This window comes from Nicotiana tabacum, chromosome 1 (assembly GCF_000715075.1).
Source record: "Nicotiana tabacum cultivar K326 chromosome 1, ASM71507v2, whole genome shotgun sequence".
In the NCBI taxonomy this organism is placed as follows: domain Eukaryota; kingdom Viridiplantae; phylum Streptophyta; class Magnoliopsida; order Solanales; family Solanaceae; genus Nicotiana; species Nicotiana tabacum.
In genome coordinates, this window is record NC_134080.1 from 3105417 (window position 1) to 3132748 (window position 27332).

The 27332-nt window shown below is 38.4% G+C and overlaps 1 protein-coding gene across 6 annotated transcripts; it reads right to left on the reverse strand.

The window, feature by feature from the left end:
• Positions 1–166: 166 nt before the first annotated feature.
• Positions 167–9787, reverse strand: LOC107824897 (F-box/kelch-repeat protein At3g23880). 6 transcript variants are annotated; one of them, XR_012698032.1, is made up of 3 exons: positions 8358–9787; positions 921–4495; positions 167–472 (listed from the first exon to the last, which is right to left on the reverse strand). XR_012698032.1 is itself a non-coding variant. In XM_075228074.1 (2 exons), the coding sequence occupies exon 1, from the start codon at positions 9687–9689 to the stop codon at positions 8361–8363; it is 1329 nt and encodes a 442-aa protein (XP_075084175.1). In that variant the 5' UTR covers positions 9690–9787; the 3' UTR covers positions 167–3231; positions 8358–8360. The 6 variants fall into 6 exon arrangements, 5 of the variants coding, with proteins under 5 accessions (XP_075084175.1, XP_075084107.1, XP_075084240.1 ...); XM_075228074.1 differs by having other exon boundaries at positions 167–3231; XM_075228006.1 differs by having other exon boundaries at positions 167–4495.
• Between the last annotated feature and the right edge of the window lie 17545 nt (positions 9788–27332).

The following is a 27332-nucleotide window of genomic DNA, read 5'->3' on the forward strand; positions in this document are numbered from 1 at the left end:
TACAATTTATTTCTTAATCATCAATTTGGACCCCAAGTGCCACATGTCCTCTATTAATTCGTTACTTTGCCACGTCATCGAAAAGTGTATTATGTAGCGATTCCCATGTTGGAATCGACATGAACATGGAAAACAAGAATTAAAAAGAAAGAAAGGAAAAAAATAACAGAGAAAATGATAATCAATTTTTCATTCAAGATATGTTCACAATGAGCCCTAACAGAGTATAAAAGCGTGAACTAGTTAGTAAGGTAACTAATAAAAATAACACAAAAAGTAGGACTAAACTATAAATACTGAAACTTCATCCTAACTTGGCACTTCTTTTAACACTTCAACATCAATGTACTACTTTGGGAGCTCAAGGTACCACCATTTCGTTACATTCCATCCCCTTATAGCAACCTTGTCCTCAAGGTTGGGATTTGTTAACAGTGTGAAACCTCATATTCAGCCCATGTAAAATCATCATCTGCTTCAAGGTTTTAGTCAAGTTAGCAAAAGCTAGAAACACCAGTAGAAAGTCTTGGCCTAGCATTTCATTAACCGATACCAAATGAAACCAAAGAACCACAATCAAAATAAACAACCAATCCCCTCTATGTCCGTCATGGTGCAGTAAACTTAAGAGCCTAACTAATTGAATGACAACCACAATCCTTACTACTTCATTGCACTTCTTTGGATGGTCCACCTCACTACCACCAGAAAGAATTGATGCAAAAGGAATAAGATTTCATCATCTATTAACATGTATCTACTACCAACGATAGGGATAAATGCATTTTGGTTCAGAATCAGTCTATACACTCCACCCTCAAAGTGTTGAAAGTCTAAAATACAACTGGAACCAAGAAAAGATAACGCTTCTATCAGAAACATATCATAATGAAGTGAAGAATCATTGAGCTCAAACTTACCATTCTATATGCTGGATAAAACTTGCAATCTTCTGTAAATTTAGAAGCAACGCTAGCAACTCACTAGGCAGATCACAAATCAATCCAATAGTGCTGGAAAGGCCAAGAGCTCTAAAGACATGAACACAATGGGATCCAGACGCATCAATATAACAACCTTCTTCATTGGAACTTGTAGACGCAACAAAAGCAATCAAATCAGCAACCTTGGCCTTCTCTATACATGCCAACCGTGTCATTTCGTGAATACCCGGAATTCTGCAATATTTAAAGTACATAGCTCGATATTTCACCATATAATCTCCACTTACTAATCCTGGAATCATCCACCAAGGATCAGTTATACCAGCACAACTAAAAACAAGTAAAAGAGCCTCAACATGCTCTATTACGTGTGGCTTCACATATATGTCAGTCCAAGGTACAAGTGATCCAAAAACCCTCATGCACATCATAAGACTATTATACGAAGCAACAAGTGGTACAGGAGACACAAGCGCAGTAAGAAGGTTCCTACCAATCATCTTGTTGAACATCCTGCTCCCTTTGTCTAGCCAGCTCATTTTGATATACATATGTGTATCAGTCAAAATAATCTCCAACAAAACTAGGGGAAACTTACTAACTTTTAGACTTTGCTGAGTTTCAAACCAAAAGATATGAGTGCTGAAATTATCTTGGAGCCACATCTTATCAGTCAAATATGCTCCCTCATATGGATCATTGTAACTATGAAACCTGAGAGTGTCTCCAACAGCAGTTCCAACTCTAGTAAATTTTTGCATGTAGCAGGTCAATCCGTGAAAAGTATTACATTCGTTAGGTATCAAATCAGCCTTAAACTCATCCATAGGACTCAACTTGACATCTAACTATTTCAAATTATTAACCCCTTCCAACTTGACATCACTGTAACTGTAGTTCAAGAAGGGTGATATTACCAGGAATCTGGAACAATCTTCAGTGTCACACTTCCCATCATCATTCACGAACAAATTGCTCATCAACTCTCCTATGAGGCCGCAGCCCTCAAATGCCCGCAGAGGCAAAATCTAAAAAAGGGACTTGGAGTTGTGGAATAGAAAGATTAAGTCCTTTCGTAACAAAGGCTGTGAAAAGCTGGTGAATCTTCTCCCACTCACTAGTGCCGTCAATGTCAGCATCATCCTCCAAATAAAGGATAAGTGATTTTGGCAACATTACCAGAGGTTATATAATTATCCGCAACAACTTTGACAGCAATATCTGGATATGCAACCCCTTCAAAATTTAATGCGATACAATCGGGAACCATTTTCAGCGAGAACAAGATCGGATGTGTGGGTGAGGTTCCAGCTACTAATGATTGCTTGTCATCTTAAGCCCCCGCTTCCTCCTTTAGAGGACTTTTGTCAAACACTTTTTCCTCATTTGGCTCTAACTTTGTATCATCCTTCAGAGGACTTTTGTCAAACACTCGGTCCTCCTCAATTTCTGGGTTCCCGTTAGCTCATCTTCAACCTCAAAAGATGCATCTGAATAAGGAATATCCGAGATTTTGTTTTCATCTTTCAACTCGACTACATTTTCGCTTGTGTATCCTCATCTCCGTCACTTGGTTTCAAAACATTTGAGTCTGGGATGCTCTTGGAAACAGTGGAAAATGATTCAAGGTCGTTAAAAATTTCAGCAAACACCTTGTCTGCATTTTCACCTTTGATTTCCATGGGTACATATTTGACCCAGTTCTCCATCTTTTTGATACTTGAATCTAATTCAATCCTTGAAAGAGCGACTCTTTCGTCTTCAATATCTCCAGCTTCGGCTTTAGTCAAAACGAACGGAGGCTCAACACATGGATAATCTACTTCCGACATTTTGTTCTCAAAATACCCATAGCTAGAGTTAAGCAAGTTCTCTAGCTCAGTGCCAGTCATTGACACCATCGAACCATCACCGAACTGAACGAAATAGAAACCTGGATTGGTATTATCAATCTGATAAGCTCATGGAATTTGGTAAGATTAAGCACTTGTGGGTGAATCGAGATAATTCCATCCTCCATTTGTTGGGTTAGCGAATCCACCAATGAAATCACCACAGGATTCTCGATAAAAACTTGGATTTGCACCAGGATATTGATGATATGCACACGGGTCAGAGGAAACCCGTTGCTCACACTCCGACCATTGAAGGTTATACTGGTTTTCTGACCTATCGAAGGTCCGGAAACGATTTTGATACCATTTTTCCATATGCTGTAGTTTTCTATCCGATCTTTCCATAAAGGCTTGAATCTGTTGCTCCAATTGATTTGGACCTCCACCGGACTCTACCATTAACACCAATGAACAGCCGAGGATTGTCAGCTCTGATACCAATTGTAGCGATTCCCATGTTGGAATCGCCATGAAAATGTAAAGCAAGAATTAAAAAGAAAGAAAATAAAAAAAAAACAGAGAAAATGAAAATCAATTTTTCATTCAAGATATGTTCACAATGAGCCCTAACAGAGTATAATAGCATGAACTAGCTAGTAGGGTAACTAATGAAAATAACATACAAAGTAGGACTAAACTATAAATGCTGAAATTTCATCCTGACTTAGCACTTTAACACTTTAACATCAATGTACTACTATGGGAGCTCAAGGTACCACCATTTCGTTACATATTACACTCTCTTTATTTTTCTGCTGGCTTTCAAAAGTGTCTAATAGGCCGTATAAATTTTGAGTAGCATAAGTGTTCAATTGAAACAAATCTTAGATAAGGTGTTTGAGAGGAAAATCCGGACAAGTTTAGGGGGCCACATATGATTTTTGATCTCTCACGGGGTGAAACACAACCGTTGCACCTAAATATTTTAACTTTTAACCTTTTGAAAGATGGAACAACATGTATACGAATTCTAAGAAAGAGTAAAACTATAATACAATTTGTCACTCTGTTTAGAAACAGGATAAAAGAATTTATAGTAGGAATAGTTCTCATCCAAATAACAAAGATGACAAAAGCTTGCACTCACTACCTTAGAATAGATAGGACCCTCTTAAACGAAGTTCATCCGAAATTGTTTTTCTCCTATATGCTTGTTCTTTTGTACCCCCACCCCCAAATGATCAAAGCAACTAAAATTAGCTTCCTAAAATGCTTTATCCTTGCAATGCATCTTGGTTATGTCAATGTTACTGTCAAAGTGAAAAAAGATTAATCCTTTGTTGCCCAAAAAAAGTAAAAAAATGAGAAGTTAGTCCTGCAGAAAATATACATCTAGTGATTAGCAGCCCAAAACTAGTCCAGAAGCAATATGGTTTACAGATATCCTTCACATACGCGTCTTGTTCTACGTTTGAAATTAAAAAAAAAAAAAGCACTCAATAAGAAGTAGCAGATGGAATATAACTTCCAGTTCACAAAATATACATATAACTTCTTGAGCAGGTCAACCTCAAGGGATAGCTTTCACATCCTGAAAGTTCATTAGTATATAAGTAACAATTAACAAAGCATCTCACTGATACATCACAATGCCTACGACGAGTAGAAACACCGCAATATAGAAGCACCAAATGCAGGGCTGTCCTCGCGCACGGTCTGCATTCAACATGTAGCAAACAAAACTCGCTGTATCAATACCAGCTGCATCTGGGACATGACCAAAGTGCTTCAAAGCAATGAACAAAAACAAATATCCCATAGTTAACTTATCTGATATCTAGACAATGCCACTTCAAGTGGTATATGCTATCTATTATAAGTATCAAAAGGACTGAAGTTAAGAAAAGTCACAAGCAGTACTCATGCCAATCACATGATCATATTATGCTGCCCAAAAGGAGTACTTAGCTGATTTAGAGTTGGAGCTTTAAATAGAAATCACGACCCTCTCCGGTTCCAATAGATACAACTAGCAAGTATTTCCCCCACACATACACCCTTTGGCTTCTCTCTCTTGCTTCCTTAATTGAACGGCTCACAACAGATGCAAATCAACAAATAGAACCACGGTATAAGTGAATGCAGGTCTGTCAAAATTCTTCACATTTTTTTCCTACAAGGATTAGCTAATCCCTTGCTTGTATTGCTTGGCTACAGTCACTTAAGTCAAAATTCCAAAATATCACAACACATAGTTGATAGCATAACAAATAGAGATAAGCAGTGTCGACATTTATAGACATGAATGATTAAATGATGTACTTTCAAGGTTTTGCACCTCTCAAGTACAAAGAAGAGAGAAAAACAAAAGCACCCCGCTAAAGTTATTCACAAAACTAGCGAAAGCGTTCTTCAAACTCACATTAGAAGAATGTAAGATGGAAATAAACCTCACCCACACGTTCCTCAATCTCGCAAAATTGCAAGAAGTGTTGAATAAAGGAAGAAGAATGAAATAAAAGATTAATCACGTTTTTTAAGCAAAAGCTTAGAAAAACTAATCACCAATATTTATTTTCAGCATATTAAGCCCTTTAAATAGGCCTTACAATGAGTAAAATTGGTAAGGTAAAGGAAAATTAATCCTAATTATACTAGAATAAGAATAAGGCAAAGAAAACCTATCCGAACTATAATAGGAAAAAGAATTCTAGTAGGAATGAGATACCAACTAACAATCCTAGTTTGACTAAAACTACAAATATAACCCTACTAAAACAAAAATTAAATTACTAGGAAACAAGAAATAAGGAATCCCAATCTTTAAGGAAAAGAAATCCTAATCTTGAATAGATTCTTAGACGTCTTCAATTTCTTGAAATTCTTGGATTTTTAGCATTCTTGATCTTGCATCATTCTCCCCTAGTTGAAAAAGACTCGCCCTCGAGTCTAACAGCTTCCATAAACGGCACAAGATTTGCTATAATGGAGACCCAAGGTGGAAAAAAAAAATGGGGACCAATGCTCACCAAGTTTTAAGTTACATTTTGCTAGTTTATCGTAGAGCTTCTTCACGTTGTAAGCAAACTTAGCATATGGTCGAACTAAATCTGACTTTCTATGTTTCAACTTTATACCACGTCTTCTCCATGTAATCTTTCAACATTGACTCTCAAGCTTCAACTTACGATATGAAGTTATTGATGTTAGCACTACTTGGAACTTAGCCAACTCCATTTCTAGCTTTGAATTAAGCATAGAGATCAACACTCTTCTTGAGACTGCATCAATTGCTATGCTTGTAAACCAACAATCACTTTGACGACAGCCATATATATTTATGAGGTGAAGATATCTCGTTTCTCCAATATACCTCAAACTCTCCATTATCCACTCCTTTATAGGTAATTTTTCCTCTTGTTCTAGCATATTTCTGTGGACTTTAGAATTAACACAATATGTTGTCTTATTTGCATTGATAGAGTCAACAATCAAGTCAATATTGTGTTGAGCACCTCTAAAAGGTGGAAAGTCAATGACACACATAGTTGGGTAATCCAATGGATCGTCCTAAAACTTTGGTGGTAATTCCTCAAGTTTTGGATCCAATGCTTGGTCTTCGTTTCTTTGATATTGGTCTTCATCAGTTTTGTCCTCTTCAGTCCCTTGATTATCTGAACAATTATCATATTGGGCATGGTGCATTGGTATTTTTATGCCCTGGTCAGCTATAAATTCTTCCGCTTGCTCATTATGTCATGCTCTACACGGTTGAATTGGTGGATCTCAAAGTGGAAGATGTCGTGGTAGCACTGGTATATTGCGTCTCGGTAGTGGTGGCGGCAATGGAGGTTGTCGGTTTTGTGGCGGATATCGTGGCTGATTTTGATTCACCAAGCATTTAACTAATTTAGTCAGATTCTCCATTGATTCCTTCAAGCCATCTAGTTGAACTTTAATTTCTTTATTTTCTCGTTCAAGGATTCTACTTATTAATTTATGAACTTTAATTGAAGATCCATTGAAGAGGATCCCGAACTTGGTATTTTCTTGTTTGGTGACACGATGAACAAGGTAGCAAATCAAGAATTCGGACCTGAAACTTGGGCTCTGATACCAAATTGATGTACTTTCAAGGTTTTGCACCTCAAGTACAAAGAAGAGAGAAAAACAAAAGCACCCTTCTAAAGTTTTTGACAAAACTAGCGAAAGCGTTCTTCAAACTCACGCTAGAAGAATGTAAGATGGAAAGAAGCCTCACCGCACATTCCTCAATCCCGCAAGATTGCAAGAAGTGTTGAATAAAGGAAGAAGAATGAAATAACAGATCAATCACATTTTTGAAACAAAAGCTTAGAAAAACTAATCACCAATGTTTATTTTCAGCATATTAAGCCCTTTAAATAGGTCTTACAATGAGTAAAATTGGTAAGGTTAATGAAAATTAATCCTTATTAAACTAGAATAAGAATAAGGCTAAGAAAACCTATCCCAACTAAAATAGAAAAAAGAATTCTAGTAGGAATGGGATACCAACTAACAATCCTAGTTTGACTAGAACTACAAATATAATCCTACTAAAATAAAAATTAAATTAATAGGAAACAAGAAATAAGAAATCCAATCTTTAAGGAAAAGAATTCCTAATCTTGAATGGATTCTTGGACTTCTTCAATTTCTTGAAATTCTTGGATTTTTAGCATTCTTGATCTTGCATCATTAAATAAATCACTGTAATAACATTATATAATTTATTATCACTTTTGTTTTTATTATTGGCCTTGGCTAAATGATTTAGTCTAGTTTTTTTATATTAGAGAAGGTCAAGGGTTCAATTCTACAACAACAACCACAACCTAATAGAATCCCACAATTAGGGTCTGGGGAGGGTAGTGTGTGCGCAGACTCTTACCCCTACTCTGGAGGAGTAGAAAGAGTTCGATTCTATTAACTAATAACCTTTTAGCAAAAGAAACATGAAAAGAAATGCTTGGCATGAAATTTGAGACGTTTCACCAGTGGCCCAAGAAGCTCCCTCGGTCAAGTGGTGTCATTTTTATTTCATGATTTATTTTCTCCATACTATTTATGTGTATTTAGTAAAATTTTCTGACAAAGCGGTGTTGGATGACACTAAACAAGCATTTTGATCTTTCACGGGGTGGACCAGTGCACCTTAATGTTTTAACTTTTAATTTCAATATACGCTACCTTAGAATAGGTAGGAACCTCCTAAATGAAGTTCATCCGAAACTCTTCTTCTCTTATATGCTTGTTACTTTGTCCCCCCCCCCCCCTCCCCCACAAACCAAATAAAAGCAACTAAAATTAGCTTCCTAAAATGCTTTATCCTTGCAATGCATCTTGGTTATGTCAATGTTACTGTCAAGGTGAAAAAATATTTATCCTTTATTGACCAAAAAAGTAAAAGAATGAGAAGTTAGTCTTGAAGAAAATATACATCTAGCGATTAGCAGCCCAAAACTAGTCCAGAAGCAATATGGTTTAAAGACATACTTCACATACGCGTCTTGTTCTACATTTGAAATAAAAAAGAGAATTTGGACAGTACTCTTACAAGTTATTTGTTACTCGATTGTTTTGATCTGAGCTTTTCCCGTTCTTTTGTTGCGTTCTCTCTCCCTTCAGTAGAAAAAGGACAAACTAAGCTTTCAATGTAGATTTCATTAAGAGAACAATCACCAGAGTTAGTAACATATGTGTATCTGACCGAGTGATCTTTTGAACTGTATATCATGAAAGTTGATCCAAACACCACCAATATTTCACCTTTACTTGACATGAAAAAGGGTGGATACAAATATTGACCTTTTGGATACTCGATAGTAAACATCTTTACCCAAGATTCTTTAACCCCATACTCCTTCATAACCCAAGCACCTAAATAAGTTTCTTCATAATCACAAAAGATAGAAAGATCACTTCCCAACATTCCCACACACAATTCATTCTTTCCAACGCCGGAGGGCTTCTCCAACTTTTCCCATTTCTCATTAGCTAAATCAAAAGAAATGATGTTCTTGCCCGTACGCACAACTGGACCAGAAGTAATAGTATCCCAATGAAGCTTCCCATTCACAAACAAACCTGAATTATTTAATTTCATTTTTTGAGAAGATCCTGAAGCATTTAATATCTCCCCACAATAATCAACACTAGTCCAAGAATCACTCTTTAGACTATACATTTTGACCTCAACGTAATCTGAACCGCCATAATTATTAAAAACACCCATTACCTTATAATCATCATGGAACTCATCATGTCCAAAACCATACACGGCATAGTTATTTTTCTTCAATCTAGGTCTTAAATCAGGCAATTTCTTGCACTTTCTAATTGCTGGATTCCATAGTAACGAATATTCTGAATAGTGGGCAAGCAAAATCAATCCGTTGCAAGAACCCACAATACTGATATCTTTACTAGCATTTTTAATGGGATAAACCAAGTCAAAAGCCTCGTTAACAACAGAGTCGCAAAATAAAGAACTAAGAGGACAATCTTTAAATTTCCATTTAGGTCCACTAAGACCTAATATAAGCATATGGTGCGTGTCTTCCTTGTTTTTATTAGCTGATAAGCTGAGATGGGTCTTGATAAATTCAGGGCTAGAGATTATAGCAACCCAAGATTTTGAAACAGACCTGAATTTCAAGAGAGATTTGACTGGAAGCCTTGAGAGGATTTCAGTGATGAGTTCTGGTGGAAGAGCAGGGATTGTCAAGTTTGAATCTTGAATTGAATTTGATGGAAATTGAGCTCGTTTTGTGCGTTTTCTCCCCTTTGGGTGTCGATTGGAGGCGGAATTTGATGGCGATTGAGCACGTTTTGTGCGTGTGCTCCGCTTTGAGTGTTGATTGGAAACTTCGTCTCTCTCAAATTCCATTAGGGTTGCAGAAATTTGAGCTCTTTGAACTTTTTGTTTATGAGGAAGAAGGTTTCGACGATGTTTTGTGAAACTGACTGTGACAACCTGTTTTCGTTTTGGATAAACCGTATTTTATAGAGCACCTCGTTATACCATATATGTTTTGATTATAATTACTTTTTTATTATTATATTATAAGTTTATTTTTTAATATTGTTGGTACATAATATTATGAAACCATGATTAACAATATATCCAAATAGTATATACGTCAAAATAATACAATACAATACTATATAATACCATACGTTATATTATAAAACTATACATAATAACTATTCAAACAAACTATTAGTACCACTAGGATTAACAAACACGTATATATCAGTAGCGCTCTCTAACAAAAACAACCCACTTTGATCAAGGAAGCACTTACCATGATCTATATCTAAATTGGCTCGTAAAAAGATTAAAGAACTGAAATCGACATTTATAACGAAAATGAAGTGCTTTGACTGTTGTAGTTCAAATTAGTATTAGTACTCGTGCGAATGCGCGAACATTAATCATGTCAAATAACTTTTAGTATGTACTTCTGTTTCATGCAAACCAATTGACTTAGTTGGCTAGTCAAGATCTGAAGTGCTCCTTGTTTCCAACTTTTTTTTTAAATTTAATCTATGACCACCGATTCATTTTTGGTTATTTGACATTTGTTTAACTAGAAAGAATTTCCCTGGCAATTATTTTTGTTTTTATTTCTTTAGGGGTGTGGATGTTGATTTTTAAAGTTAAAACGGATTTTCGACATAATTGCATTTTTTGCAGAAGATTTGTAGAAGTTTTAGTCGTTTTTGATTTGTGAAAACAGAAAACAAAGCATCTACAATCACAATACAAATAATCTACAAAATATCTACAAACTGAGTACATTGAATTTTAATATCCCAATTCTCATTCAATTATAGCTTAATTGGTATTTTCGACATAATTGCGTTTTTTGCAGAAGATTTTGTAAAAGTTTTAGTCGTTTTGGATTTGTGAAAAGAGAAAACAATGCATCTACAATTAGAATACAAATAATCTACATTTTATCTACAAAATATCTACAAACTGGGTACATTGAATTTTAATATCCCAATTCTCATTTCAATTGTAGCATAATTGGGATTTTCGACATAATTGCGTTTTTTGCAGAAGATTTGTACAAGTTTTAGTCGTTTTGGATTTGTGAAAACAGAAAACAATGCATCTATAATCAGAATACAAATAGTCTACAGTTTATCTACAAATATCTACAAACTGGGTACATTGAATTTTAATATTCCAATTCTCATTTCAATTATAGCACAATTGGGATTTTCGACATAATTGCATTTTTTGTAGAAGATTTGTAGAAGTTTTAGTCGTTTTTGATTTGTGAAAATAGAAAACAAAGCATCTACAATCAGAATACAAATAATATACAATTTATCTATAAAATATCTACAAAATAGGTACATTGAATTTTAATATCTCAATTCCCATTTGATTGTAGTTTAATTGGAATTTTCGACATAACTGCGTTTTTTGAAAAAGATTGTAGAAGTTTTAGTCGTTTTTGATTTATGAAAACAAAAAACAAAGTATCTGCAATCATAATACAAATAATCTACAATTCATCTACAAAATATCTACAAACTGGGTATATTGAATTTTAATATTCCAATTCTCATTCGATTGTAGTTTAATTGAGATTTTCGACTAGACATAATCTTAAAGATTCATTATAGTATTCTCAATTATAGATTGAGGGAAATATATTAGAAAGCTACATCAACTACTTTGTTGAGTTTGAAAAATACTACCTAGTGACATCAACTATTAGATTTGTCAACTTATTATTTTTCATGGAAAAAAAGTATAACGATATTTTCAGCTACAAGTTTAAGTGAGACTATAAGCAGAAAGATTAGGTGAAAATAGGAACAATTTTCAAAAGCCGGTCTCATACTCTATCTCTCTGATTATTCACGTCATTTGATCTCTCAAAGAGAAAAAAAATAATTAGAGATATCTAAATAAGGAATTTTAATGCTACAATAATTCCTTATTTAATGAAATATCTGGAAGAATATTTACTTCTATAATTGTAGTGCGCCTAAATAGGAATATCTAGAAGAATATTTAGTTCCAGATTTGTAGCGCGCCTAATTAGGAAGGAATCAACTCCTAATAATTGGTATTTAATGAATTATATAATATTTGTAGAATAACTGTGAATATAGCGGGTAAATATGAAACTATGCACATTTTTGGTAATAAGGTTTCATATATGGTATAGGAAGAAAAAAAATCTCTTCTCTATATAGTTTGGTGGACCCTTAAATTCTATTACGAAGCTACTTATTCAAGAGTTGTACAACCAACCCATCTCTTTTTCTTTTAAAAAACAGAAGTGTCAAAGTTAGAAATAACTCATCAAAACTCCACAATATTAGAAATAACTCAATTTCAAGAGCATTAACGAATCACTCCTAATTATTAACTTTGTTTGTTTTTTAAATAAAAAAGTGTCAGTAACCCATTCCCAAGTGTCTTTGGCTTTTTTTTTTTCTCTCGTTAATTTTGTAGTAAACAAATCTCAATGTTAGCTATATTACAAATATTTTTGGATTTAGCTTAATATTGCATAGTTTGATTTTAAAATTTTCTGTGCATCCGATTCGTAATATATATATATATATATATATATATATATATATATATATATATATATATATATATATATATATAAATCCAAAAAGTTTTTCTTTATTTCCAAAAAATGTATGAACAATTGCTCAATCGTGAAGGGAAAAAACGATTAAGAAAGCTAAATCGGTCGAATGAATTGATTGAGTAATTACTGGCGCTTCCTCTTTAATACATTTCCCATTTTTTTAGACTTTAATTCTTCATTTAATTACTACTATATATGATTCCTTTATTAATATTATTAAATTACTGTAAAATTAAATTTAATTTTGCATTATAGTTGGGCGTTCAGAAGTGATTTAGTATTACTTTCCAGTTCTACTCATTCGAACATTTCGATTAACATAAAATTAACTATCTCATACTTTTATAGTATTATGCCAAACTACTAAAAAACATCTTTATTTAGGGATATCTTTTGGAATCTTCTAGTAATTACCCTAGATATCAGCTTCTACTAGATATCTTTCAGCCCATCATATATTTCTCGATCAGTCACTTCCGAACTCTACTTGTTGTTGATGTGTTAGAATTGGTCCATTCTTCATAAGCATCATATTGACAGCAAGTAGCTTATTGGCCCTAGACCCCATTAGACTTTTATAGAATTGTACTATCTCTTCCCTAATAGCTACTGGTTTTGTAATAGTAAAACCTGATAGAGCTTGTATTTTAGTGATTTGTTTCTTTTGTTGCTTCTCTTTTATGATAATTGAAAAGAATTTATTATTGGAATCTCCTAAATTGATCCACGTTGCTCGAACCTTCTGCTGTAGGATCCCTTCTCCACAAGTAACCATGTGTGACGACCCGGCCAGTCGTCTCATGAGTTACCGCTTTGTTTTCTCATTTATGCTTCTTTATGCTTTGTTTATCCGTGTTTTGTGGTATCGGGTTGGTCGGATCGAATCCGGAATGATTTTGGTAAGGTTTGAGACATTTAGTCTCTTTTAAGGAAGTTTAAGTTGGAAAAGTCAATCAAATGTTGACTTGTGTGTTAGAGGGTTCGAATGTGAGTTCCGATGGTTCGGTTAGCTTCGGGAGGTGATTTGGGACTTAGGAGTGTGATCGGAATGAGTCTTGGAGGTTAGGAGTAGATTTATGCTTGAATTGGCGAAGTTGATATTTTGGCGATTTCCGGTTGGTAGGTGAGATTTTGATATAACGGTCGGAATGGAATTTCGAGAGTTGCAGTAGTTTCGTTGGGCATTTGGGATATGTGTGCAAAATTTCAGGTCATTCGGACGTGATTTGGTTGGGTTTTTGATAAAAAGTGGAATTTCGAAGATTTTAGAAAGTTTGGCATCAATCCGATGTGTTTTGGGTGATTTAATGTTGTTTGAGGTATTTTGGTGATTGTAACAAGTTTAAATAAGGTATTGGGTTATGTTTGTGCTTTTGGTTGAGGTCCTTGGGGCCTCGAGGTGATTTTGGATGGTTAACGGGAAGGTTGGATTGTTGTTGCAGCTGTTGAATTGCTGCTTCTGGTATTTTCGCACCTGCGGATTGGGGACCGCAGGTGTGGCGCCACATAACCGGAGATTTGGTCGCAGAAGCGGAAGAGGCTTGAGGAGCAGGGCCTATGTTGTGAGGAAACACTGATACTGATTTGAGGCCGAGGGCCTGAGATATGTATGCCACGGATGACTTGTTATTGCGCTTGGGCCGTAAGGGGCCCCTTCAGGAGTCTGCACACCCACAGTGAGTGTGGGTACCCATTGTGATGTGAGATTGAGCCCGAGGAGCTGGTATGGTTCTAAGATGTTGCCTGAGGGGAGGATTTGTTGATACTGTGCCCGAGGGGTGAACTTCTATTTGTTTACTTTACCTTAACTACCTATCTACTTGTTGAAAAAGGATTTTTCTTAACTTTTCACTGGTTTACTGCTTTTAAATGGTTTTACTGCTTCATTATAGAATGCCTTGTGCCTTACGTGTTTTCTTACTTTCAGTCGTTATTTAAATTTGTTACTCACTGAGTTGGAGTACTCACTTTACTCCCTGCACCCTGTGTGCAGATTCAGGCGTAGTTGGTCCCGCTCCCGAGTGCTGATCTTTCCAGCTTCAGGCAGACATTTGGAGTTCATGAGGTAGTTGCCTGGCGTCCGCAATCCCGTGTTTCTCCTTCCTTATCATTTCTATCTCTTTTCAGACAGTTGTACTAGTTTATAGACTTAGCGGACTTGTATTATGACTTATAGATGCTCATGACTAGTGACACCCCGGTTGGGGCTGTGTATGAGTGTCCTTCCACATATTTATGGCATTATTTGTTATTTCGGATTTATTTTATCATGTTTAAACTGTTCTTAATGCATAACTGTTAATAATTAGAAAATGGGAAGTGTCGGCTGGTGTCTTCACGAGAGGCGCCATCACGATCGGGTCTAGATTTAGGGTCGTGACAAGTTGGTATCCGAGCCTAGGTTACATAGGTCTCACGAGTCATGAGCATGTTTAGTAGAGTCTCGCAGATCAGTATGGAGATGTCTGTATTTATCCTCGAGAGGCTGCAGAACCTTTAGGAAAAACTTCACATCCTTGAAATTCTTGTCGTGCGAACTTGTTAATCCGTGAGCTAAACTTCCTTTATTCTATTCTCTCACAAATGGTAAGGACACGCGCTACCGGACAGGATGGACGACAACCAGTGCCACCAGCTGTGGCCACCAGAGGCCGAGGATGCGGTCGTGGTCATGGTAGAGGCAGAGCAGCGAGGGCAGCACCTGCACATCCACCAGCTGCCCCAGTTCAGGACCAGGTCCCAGCTATGGATGCTCCAGCAGCACCAACTCAGGCACCAGTTGTGCCCATTGTGATTCCGGGTCTTTAGAAGGCCTTGTCTTAGATCTTATCAGTTTGCACTGGCCTGGCTCGGGCGGTTTCAGCCACTACAGCCGCAACTACTTCTCAGGTCGGGGGAGGCAATCAGACTCCCGCCGCTCGCACACCTAAGAAGGTCGTGCAGGGACTTCAGATGCTGGGGGTGCATCCATCCCAGCCGGTTGCATGTGCTCAGGACTATGTAGTTCCTGTCATGCCGGAGGATGAGCATCGTAGGTTGGATAGGTTTGGTAGATTGCAGCCTCCGACCATCAGTGGTGCAGAGGGCGAGGATGCCCAGGGCTTTTTGGATAAGTGTTAGAGGATGCTTCGTACTGCAGGTATTTTGGAGACCAGCAGGGTCGCTTTTACCACTTATCAGTTTTCGGGAGCTACTTTCACTTAGTAGGAGGATTTTGAGAGGCGTATGCCTGTTGGTGCAACACCCCTTTCCTGGTAGCAGTTCTCCATTCTCTTCCAGGAGAAGTATGTGTCGCAATCTCGCAGGGAGGAGCTGCGTAGGTAGTTTGAGTGGTTGCGTCAGGGGGAGATGACCGTGTTGCAATATGAGCTGAGGTTATCCGAGTTGGCTCGTCATGCCATCTGGTTGGTTCTGACGGATCGGGAGAGGATTATGCATGAATGAATTCCCAAGTATTCAAGTGATGTTTTGTTGTAATACACTTGTTAATATAACTTGGATGACATCACTTCAATGATGTAATCACTTGGTTGGTCAAAGGGGAGTGTCTGCAGTACTGTGCTGCACTGTTTGCGTGTACAATGCAGGCAGTTACTTTCCAGCTGTATATAGTTGACTTCGTACTACTGTTAGCAAAACATAAGGAGATCAAATCCCTGTGTTGATTCTTTATCTTCTGAAGTCATAGTAACTCACAGTAGCTGGAGTCTGTTGATTTGAGTTGTGTACCAAGTGTGTCAAGTTCCTTATCTGGTCCTTTGACAGTAAGTTTGTTAGATCATCAAAACATAAAGCTAAGGTACTGTAACCTATCAAGGTGGATTTTCAAGTACACCAGCATCTAAAACTGAAATAAAAGTGATAGGAGGGGAATCATCCAGGGCACTATGATCAAAAATCAGGATTTAAGGGGATTTGCTCTTGCTGTTCCAATTCATGTGTTCTCTGATGAAGCTATGGCTCTTCATTATCTCGTACCAGTTCTTATAGACGCACTTGAATCGCAACAAGGACTCCACTAGCAACCTAAGTAGAATATCCACTGCTAAATCCTCAGGGAAAGGTCGGCCACCATTACCGCTAGTACTTAAATTCCAATCTTTGTTTTCAGAGTTGGGTTGGGCCTGTGGGGGCTAACCACTACTTCTTCTATAGAACAGAAAGGCAAAACATTAGTTCCACAAACAGTAAAGGTCCAGAAGCTATTATTTAAAGTTTCAGTTTGAATAGGTAGAACCGTAGAAGTAGAACCATAAACTTTGAGCCATATATATAACAATATATTTGATTTCTATCATATAAGAGTGCAAGGGAAACACAAAATGATTTGCTACATTTATCTCCCGTTAGTTCCTTGGTAAGCAATTTCATTATTTAGCGGAAAGAAACATTGCTAGAAAATTTTTCAGGTACATTCATAGGTGCAATCGCGCTAAAATTTTAAAGTATGTCTTTGAGTTCATCAGTAAAATAAATGAAGCATCCCCTACTAGTACACATAGCTCAACATTTTTCCATCTCAATGGCTCTCTCTTTCTCTCTATGTATTAGTAAAAAAATTAAACTCATGAATTAAACTGCAATAGGTGTCAGCAAAGAAAGTGAATAAAAGTGTGTAAAATATATTCGAAGCTAAGCAAATTAGTATTGTAACCATTAGTTCCGGAACTGCCCATAAGAGAATAGCCCAGGTCTGGTACAGAGGATCGCTCATAGTTACGAATGAAAAAAGTATCAACTAATCTCGGATTACACAAAATTCAAATCTATATTATATCAAAAGCAGGAAGCCCCTAACTTAAAAGTCAAATTACTAAAATATCCTTTTCATTAACCAAATATATCCTATTCTAAAAAAAGAAAAAAAAGAAAAACTGCCTACTACTAACAGAAGCCAACGCACGACTGTTTTGAAGAGTTATCATCGTTTCTGATAAGAATGGTGTTTCAGATATTTTATTGAAGGCATATTTACGTATAGTTGCTAGCACTTGGCTTCTTCTAGTAAGTACCAAACACAGTATGTATTACATATATCAATAGACTGTGGTCTGCCCCTTTTTCTTGGTTGAGTGCTTGTTTCCACAAGATCTAACAGATCATCTGTTTGATTGCTCCATATTAAGACTTAAATTTAGGTTTTTGGCTTTTGAAATACCTTTCTTATCATGTTTAATTTAAAACTGCATTAATTGTATAATTCTCATGAATATATAGATAAACGTATGTGTATATGTGTGTGAATGTAAGTATATAGTGAACTATATCACTTTAATTGACCATTGAGCCTTTAATGCAAATAGACTTTTGAGTGGCAAACGACATGGATGTCAAACGTAAAATGCGCAGTATTTTTGAAAGAATTGCCCTTCTGTTGGATTGTATTACACATGACAAAATTCTTTTAATTTGTTTGATTTCCTTAGGTGCGATAAAGGGTTGAAAGAATGTTGAACAAGAGGTTATAATTTATAAAAAGTCCCTGATTTACCCCTGGTTAGTGTTCAATCAAGTACCTTTAATATCTAACATAATTTGAACAATGTCTTAACGTATTTGTCTGCTTATTTGTGTTGATTGACTTTGCGCTAAAAGCAGATATGTGCTAGCATGTTGATGGGAGACAGAATTGTTATTTTTTGGTGTTGAATCAAAACATTAATTGCACACATAGAGTTTCCTTTACTAAACAAATTTTGTGCGACAGAGCTAATTACATTGTTCTAGAGATTTAGCTATGAGATCCCATTTAGTGATTGCTTGTTTCTTGCTTTGCATTTGATGAGTTTAAATTTCTGAGTTATTTGATGATCGTAGAATACACATGCTAGCCTAGAAGCTAACATATATAGGGTTCATTTTTCGCTCAACCTTTATTCGTTCCACTATTTTTCTGTGGATTTGGTATTTTCATTTTCTCTTAGTCAGCATCAAAATTTTTGTACTGCACCAAGTTAATATCTGTTTGAGTACTACTATGTCCTTATTAATATTTTTTTTTACTTTGTTTTGTTTCAATACATGTCACCCGATTCTTTTGAAAAGATTGCCCCTAGCGAAATGGTATGTGTAAGCACGTGATTTTTGCTTCACGGACAATCACTCCAAAAAGAAATCAAAAATAATGGCAAATGGCCTCGCTGTACAATTTTTCGATTTTCACGTGACACGTGTTGGTAGTCATTTGTGGTTCTGTCCATTTTTCGTTTAATCTTATCAAACAAAATACAAAATATGTATGTCATGTGTAATTAAACCATAATTCGGTCATTAAAAGAAAATTCAAAAAAAATATATGCATCTTTTATTCTAGGTTGGGATTTAACCTACTTAAATATTTCCATATGTGTGTGATAATTATGTTAAAGTGTTACAATATTGGTTGTTTTAATTTCATTGTTTTTTAGTTATTTATTTTTATTTCGGTTCATTTAGTTTAAAACTAGAAAACAAAAGAAAGAGTGCTGAAAATCGTTTTGGGCCAAAAATGAAACAAAAAATAGGCCCAAGTCCAGGACACCGATCCAGCCCAAACACAGGCTGCCCGGACACGATCCAAACGGCGTCGTTTCTGTCCCATCTAAGCTGGGCCGTTGATCTCAAATGAATCAACGGCCAGGATCACATCCCCTAGACCCGTTAATCTGGTCCGACCCATTTCCTTACCCGGTCCAACCCACCACACGCCTAAACGACGTCGTCCTTCCTAAGAGAATAGATCCTGGCCATAGATCTCACTTGATCCAACGGCCAGGATCTATACCCTCAAAGCATATATAAACTTAACCCTTTTACCCCACCCCCTATCCAAACACCCACCCCCGTTCATTCGTCTCTCTCAGAAGGGACCCCCAAACCCCTGAAACCCTAGCAGCCGCCCTGGTGCCCTTTCAGCATAAGTCCGGCGGCCAGGATGCCGGTGGCTACCATAGTTACACCCCTGAACCACCACGATCCCCCCCTCTCCAAATCCACACTCAACTTGCCTCGAATCTTCCCCGAACGTCTCGAATCTTCATTCGAAGATCCGAGACCAAACGTAGATCTACACCAAACCACCCCATATTCACCCTGGTCACTCCCCTAACGTCCCTCAGGCCTTAACTAGCTTTGGTCCCGGTCAAATACAAACAGAACTTGTCAAATCCCAAATCTGAGTTCAAGAACCCTAAAAAACCAAACCTATTTTCGTTTGAGGTAAGTTCCGATGTAATCGTCTTTTCTTGCTTTTGTTTAAGTGTTATGCATATGTTTATGGTTCTATTTAGTTTGTTTTTAATTATTCTCTGTCCGTCTTCAAAGACCCTTTTGTTTGGTCGATTTCTTTTCTTGAATGTTAGTTGAGTGTTATAAGATGTTTAGTCGCTTCGATTGATATTGTCGGTTAGTTAAGTTTCATAAACTGCATAATTGAATGTCCCGAGTTTTGAAATAAATTGGTACCCTGTTTAGTCTATGTTGTTAGTCGTTTAATTGTTACGTATGATAGTTCGTATAGCCGACCTGAGTAACGTCGTCAAATAAATAAGTTTGTAAAGTTCCATTGTTGTCCGGAAAAGGCCTAAAACGCTCAGTTTGTTTCTGTTTTAAGTTTAGTTGATTAGCGACTAATTAGTATACGTTATAACTCGCAAAGTCAACTCGTCACATGTTTGATGTTAGTTTCATAGTATTAAATAACAAATGACCTAACTGGCTGATTTAGGTTAGTTTCACATCCAGTTACTGGCTGGTTTTTGTGAAGGTTTTGTTTGGACTGATTATAGTTTGGTTTGTTAGCTGTGGGAGGGGGGATTCGAACTGGAAAATCTGACTAAGTGTTCAGGATTGAAAGAAGCTGTCAAGTGTCAATTAAAATACTATTAATGGGGAACAAAACACAAGAGCATGGGAATTAAATGGATACTTAACTAAGCCCATAACCGTTGATTAGAGTAATGAGACAGAGCATGGGGGGCTGATTAAGGATTCCAAGAAAATGCCTTTAGGCATGGGAAGCTAAGGGGTATGGGCAGACTGCGACTTGCAGGAGTAAAGGCAGTTGGACTGGCCTGGGGGTTTGGCTTATAAATAAGCTGTTTTAGAATATAAAAGGGGCTGGACTTTTTAGTCTTCAGAAAAAAAAAAACATAAAGAAATTTTCAGAATATTGTAACCAAACACTGTCTGAAAATTGCTTAGGAGTTCCAGTTGGCCAAGCTGTCTTTGCTAATTGTTTGTGGGTTATTTGCCGAGCTGTTTGTGTTGGTCGAACTGCTGGTGCTGTTACATTGAGTACTCTGGCTTTCTGTTTGTTTCATCATTCTGTTTCTGGGACTGCTTGTTTTTTTGCTCGACTACTTGTGAACTTCGTCATTGTGGCTGGTTGTTTGTTGTTGTGTTGTTGCTGTTTATCTGCTGCTGATTGTTTGCTGTATACTGCTCAGCTGATCATTCCCCTTCTTCTTTTGCTTTGCTATACCAGGTACACGATTAACAGTATCAATGTAACTTGAAAGTTAAGCATGAATACAAAGAGAAGATCTGAAGATGTTTTTGTACATAGACTGTTATATTGAATATCATGTAATGTATAATAGTTTACATTTTGTTTGGATACCAAAGGTAGCTTGCACGCCTAGTAGATATCAATGTATGGTGATTGAATGTTAGTTTGTATATGTATGCTGTTAGGTAAAAATATTCCCAATGCAGTAGGTTGTATCCTAGACTTAGTTTAATTGTGTAACATATTCTTTAATACATGCCAAGCATGAAACTATCCATTACTAGTTAAGTTCATCTCCTTTTGATAAACTGCTTTATTATAATTATTTATAAGCCACACCTTTAGAACAAAGAACATAAGTTTACGGTCTCAACCTCATAAAGGTCGAGCCCAAGTTTAAACGGACCAAGCAGGCCTGGTCGGAAAATTAGTGGCCCAAGCCTAGCCAATCCCGCACAAACTGGGCTTGAGCCCATGAGATTCGATCGCTTGTCCGTGGGGCGCAGCCTTGTTTCTGATTTTTTAAGCATTCTGAATCCTGCTATAAATGACCTGCAGGCATATAATTAACTAGGACTATCTCTGCTTTCAATTAGTAGAGATAAACGCGACAAGAAACGTAGTTGCTATAGGATATCCTTTTAAAATAAAGACGAGATGAGCCTCGACAAATGAAATAAAAATGCACAAGCTGCGGGGCCCTCGTTAAATGTATATATCAAAGCATTCAGTTTCCAGGACGGGCCGTTTAGCAAATTTCACGGCCCTACCCAAAATAATAATGCGCTAGTTGCTTTAGGCGCGCCTTTAATAATATTATCTCTTTAATTCGAGTGCACATTTATGTGACCCAAATCCAAATCTCAACGGAGTCGAAATATGTCTCTAGTCACGGGCACATTGATTGTGGTGTGGCCCGAGATGCATTTCCATGACGTTGTAAATTCCTTTTAATAATAAAATGAGACGAGCCTCGACAAACAAAAAAAATGTAGAAGCTGCGGGGCCCTCTAAATGCACATATATTAAAATACTTAGAATTCGGGACGGGCCGTTTAGTAAATTTTACGGCCTTCTCCAAAATAACAATACGTTAGTTGCTTTAGGCGCGTCTTAATAATTTATTCTCCTTAATTCGGGTGCACATTTATGTGACCCAAATCCAAATCTCAACTGAGTCGAGATATGTCAATAACCACGGGTGCATTGATGTAACGTGGTTCGAGATATGTTTTCACGACGTTGCAAGTCCTATAAAATAAATAGTGAATGATAAAAGTGGTTAAAAGATAAAATTAGCACATAAGTTCACATTTGTATAAAATCAGATAATCAAGCCGAATATAACAGTTGAGCGACCGTGCTAGAACCACGGAACTCGGGAATGCCTAACACCTTCTCCCGGGTTAACAAAATTCCTTATCCGGATTTCTGGTACGCAAACTATAATATAGAGTCATTCTTTTCCTCGATTCGGGATTAAAATTGGTGACTTGGGACACCCTAAATCTCCCAAGTGGCGACTCTGAAATAAATAAATCAATCCCATTTCGATTGTCCTTTAATTGGAAAAAATCCCTTGTACCCACGCGGGTATGTAAAAAGGAGGTGTGACAGCTCTGGCGACTCTGCTAGGGACAGACCCAGAACCACTGGTTCAGGGTTAAGAATTCGAGCTTAGAATAATTGTTATTATTTGGCTTTATTTATTATCTGATTTTATTATATGCTTCGAGCCTAATGTGCTAAATGCTGCTTTTACCGCTTTGATATTATGTGAACTGTACATATAAACTGTGCCGAAACCCTTCTCTTCTTACCTCCGGGGAGAAGCTCGCTGGTCGAGACTCCCTATTCTGTTAGTGTCGTACCCAAGTAGAAAGAGGCTCAGATAAGTTACAAAGCCGGACGACCCCGCGGGTCCCTGGTACGTAGCCCCCTCCTCGACTCGAGTTGTCCGCTCGTGTAAGCCAGGTCTAGAACAAAGCCCAATTTGAAGCTTAGTAAAACATAACTTCATGCCGGATCCCTAGTAGGAAATCGCTTATTTGCATCACGTTGCATTTGACTTAGGGGGCTCAACACAGGGGTTGGACCCGTCTAGGAATAGCAACCTGGAACAAAAAAAAGACCATCATGTGGCATTTTATTTGTTATCGCATTAATTTGCTCCAAATTTGCATATTGACCGGCGAGTGGTAACGGGAATTTTGAAAAAATAAATAAAGAAAAAAAAAAAAGAATTTCGAAATTTCTCGCTTAAAAGGCAGTGTCCAAATATTTTGAAAAACCATGATAAATTTCTAACCCGAACTACGTCGATTTGATTCCCACCGGATGTGGGATACGTAGGCAACCCTTATCGGGTCCAACTCCCCGATTTTGTTTTACCAAATATTATATATATATGCCCATGTATGTATATACATATGTTATTTCTTTCACCTTAATAAATCACCTTAATAAAATGTGCAGAATGAGCACAAGTAGGAGTTCATCTGAGGCCATTATAAACAAAGTTCCTCTGGGCTTACGCACATGGTGGAATGACTTGGGAGGATCACGGCAAGATACGGTCAAAGTATACTTGGGAAACTTGGTTGGATTACTGGACGTCGAGCCACGAGGAGACGTTATCAGGACTCTAATTTCATTTTGGGACCCGACACACAATGTGTTTCACCTCTCAGACTTCGAGCTCACCCCAATACTGGAGGAATTGGCAGGGTATATTGGACGACCTAATGTCCCTATGAAAGAACAGTACCTTATTGCACCAAGGACCGTAACTATACATAAGTTCCTGGATATCGTAAAGATCCGCAGAACGGTACATAATCCGGAGTTATCAAAAGGGTTTTGTAGTTTGGCATTTCTGTACGACAGATACGGTCACCTGGGAGGGTTCAACAATCCCGAGAGTAAGATCTGCAGTGGGGAGAGCCGGTTAGAATGGGAAAAACATAGATGTATTGCTTTTATGATAGCTTTTCTGGGATTTTTGGTGTTCCCTAGAAAAGACGAAAAAATTAACATACAAATCGCTGGGGTAGTCAATACTCTGATCAGACAAGAAAAAAGCACTCTGGCACCAATGATAAATGCAGAAATTTTCCGCGCACTCACTATCTGCAAGGCCGGAGGAAGTTTCTTTGAGGGATGCAATGTACTACTGCAAATGTGGGTGATAGATCATCTATGCCATTGCCCTCAAATTCTGAAATATGGGTCGTCGCAAAAAATTTGTATAGAAGAGTTCCCCACCAGGATCAATGGGTTCAGATTGCCGGAAGGGGTCGCCGAATGGGTCACGCTACTGCGCTCTGTTTCAGCAAACCAGATAGAGTGGGCATTCGAGTGGCTACCCCTAGATGAGGTTATACACATGTCAGCCACCGAATCTTATCTGTTGTTGATGGGTCTCCAAAGTATCCATCCCTACGCACCATGCAGGGTGTTGAGGCAGTTGGGACGATACCAAGTAATCCCGAAGGAAGAAGATCTCAGTATCCAGGTGATTGAAATCGGACCTGGTGGGCAGTTCCCTGAAGCATTCGTTTGGAGGATCTGGAATGAATGTCAAACCTTGAAGGTAAATACCTGTGTACGAGATCGGGCTAAGGGCGAAGTGTCTCCGAAATACCTCCCGTGGTACAGAAGAGAGCTTGAACATCAGAGACCAACTAAGAGAGCTCACATCCAAGGCTTTGACGAATCCTCACAGGCAGAGTGGGGCTGGTTAAAAAGAGAAGAAGGCTACCGAGCTGAAATCGGAAAGCTAAAGCAACAAGTCGAGAGGCTTATATTTGAGAACAACGTGCAAGTCGCCTCGGAGCAGGGCGAAAGGAACAAGCTAGCCCAAGAGAACCAGACACTAAAGGCCTGCCTACGCCAAGCCAGCAAAAGCAACATTGACCGACAGAAATGTCGCTCCGACGAAAGGTTAATAGCAAGTTTGAAAAATCAGGTCGTCCAAAGCCAAGAAGAATTAGAACAATCAGAAGCTCGCGTAGCGAGGATGAAGGTCAGATGGGCAAGATGCACAATGGCCCGAAGGCAGCGTCTGCAACAAGTCATGAGGAATTGTGAAATGAGCATCGGGATATTAAGGGAAACGAACTCCACTTTGCATGATCGGATCATCAAACAAGCACGAGACGCCCAGGCCGACAGAAGACATTGTTACGACGCAATGGCCTGCATGGAAAGACAAATGGAGTTGTTCCAGGATCGACTTGCCGACAATGCTCAGGCATTGGGATTGAAGAACCGACAAATCAGGCAATTGTTCATTGAAAGGGACAACGTTCGAGGAAGGATTGATGAGATTGGGAATTACATCTACATGAAATGCCTAGCATGTGAGCGAATACCTCGAAAGACCCTCCTTGTTTCCATCATGGGCTGCGTCCACAGGATTATGAACGAGTTGAAGAGCTTGCAGAGGGACCTCACGCCAAGGGCCGCGGAAAGGCCGAATGATGCTTTGCGGGCCCCTAAATTGGAGAATTAATCTTTGGTCGAGTCCTGTTTATTTGGCTTTGTTGCTTTCCCGTATGTTGTTCTCTTTTCTTTTAGTCAAATCAGGTTAAGAACTGGGGAGTCTGTACTATTGCTGTTCCTTGTTTGAAGTAATTTGTAATAGCAAAATTTTGAGAATGAAATTAATTGATTCCAAAAAAATTTTTGTGCGTCTTTACTTTGTGGTAGAACTACGCCTGGTCTGATTCGCGCGGGGACGTGATACGTAGGCAATCCCCATAAGATTCGACCGCTTTTAATAAAGAAAGAAAAGAAAATACAGAAATAAAATAAAACACAGGGTTTCCCAAAGTACTTTAAAAATGGACGAATGAGCAAGCCGAGATGACGCATGTTGTTTGGAGCAAAGCATATAGAAACGGTTAACTGCCTAGGAGCATTGCATCCTCTATGTGTTATGATCAAATCTGTTAAGCTCTAACGCTAACAAAGTTTGTTATTGTCTGAACCAGACAAGTTAGTTGTTAAAGAACTCTGGCAACACATTCTTACCAAACCAGATCCAAAGGACCGGTTGCAACAAGCATGACTACTTCAGAGAATAGTAATGAGGAAGAAAGGCCGATGAGCTAGTTGTTAAAAGAAGCGATGGAAAAGATTGAAAGGATGGGACTAGAGATTAATGCAATGCAGCTAGCCCTAGCCAAAGCACAAAAGAGCCCTGAGCCACTAGGGCACATGCCGGAATACCCTCACTCCGGCCCTTCCACAAGCCTCCCAAATCCCCGTTATCATCAAGAAAGAAGCCCTCATGATTCCCAAGCTCCACCACCCCATCAACCTTTCCCAACGCCAAATATTCCCACTTTTGTGGGACCCACATCAGCCACCTTGCAAAGAACGACCAGTGAGCCATTGTTTCAGGCCCACGATACGCAGTACTACCCCCTGAGCCTACATTCCATGCCCCCGAACCACAGGCCTACAATCCGCACTTTGAGGTACCGGCAGAGATTGAAAAGCCGGTTAAAGCCCCTGAACAGGATGAGGTATTGAGAAAGTTCAAAAGCCTGGAGCAGTCCTTCAGGAACCTGCACGGATTGGGCAATCAAGTCAGCGTGGATTACAAAGATCTATGCCCTTTCCCGGACGTCCGACTCCCGGCTGGGTTCAAGATGCCTAAGTTTGATTTATATGAAGGGCACGGTGATCCCATGGCATATTTGCGGGGATTCTGTAGCAAAATGAGAGGGGCCGGCGGCAAAGACGAGCTGCTAATAGCTTATTTCGGCCAAAGTCTGAGCGGATCTGCACTAGAATGGTATACCAGGCAGGATTCCAGTAGGTGGTACACTTGGGATGATCTGGTGCAGGCTTTCGCAGGTCATTTCCAGTACAATCTCGAGATAGTCCCTGACCGTCTCACATTATTGAGAACTGGGAAGAAACCCGGGGAAAGCTTTCGCGAGTTCGGGTTCCGCTGGAGAGAGCAAGCGGCCAGAGTCGATCCTCCCATGAGAGAGGGAGAGATGGTGGACTATTTCTTACAAACATTGGATCCAACCTACTTTGGTCACTTGGTGACAACGGTTGGAAAATCCTTCAACGAGGTGGTCAAGATAGGGGTCATGATAGAGGAGGGTCTGAGGTCTGACAAAATCCTGAACTACTCGGCACTCAAGGCAACGACCCAGGCTATTCAAAACAGCACGGGAGGTGCGCTGAGAAGAAAGAAAGAAGAAGTTGCCACGATCGAGGCAGGCAGTTGGTCCGGATCCGGCAGGTCACACTACAACCAACCCAGACCTCATAGGACAAACTACCCATACAACCCACCGCATCACTACTATCCACCCCAAGAACCGCATTTCACCGTCCATCAAGCCCAGACATACACCCAACCTCCGGTTCGCCCATAATGGCGTGCGCC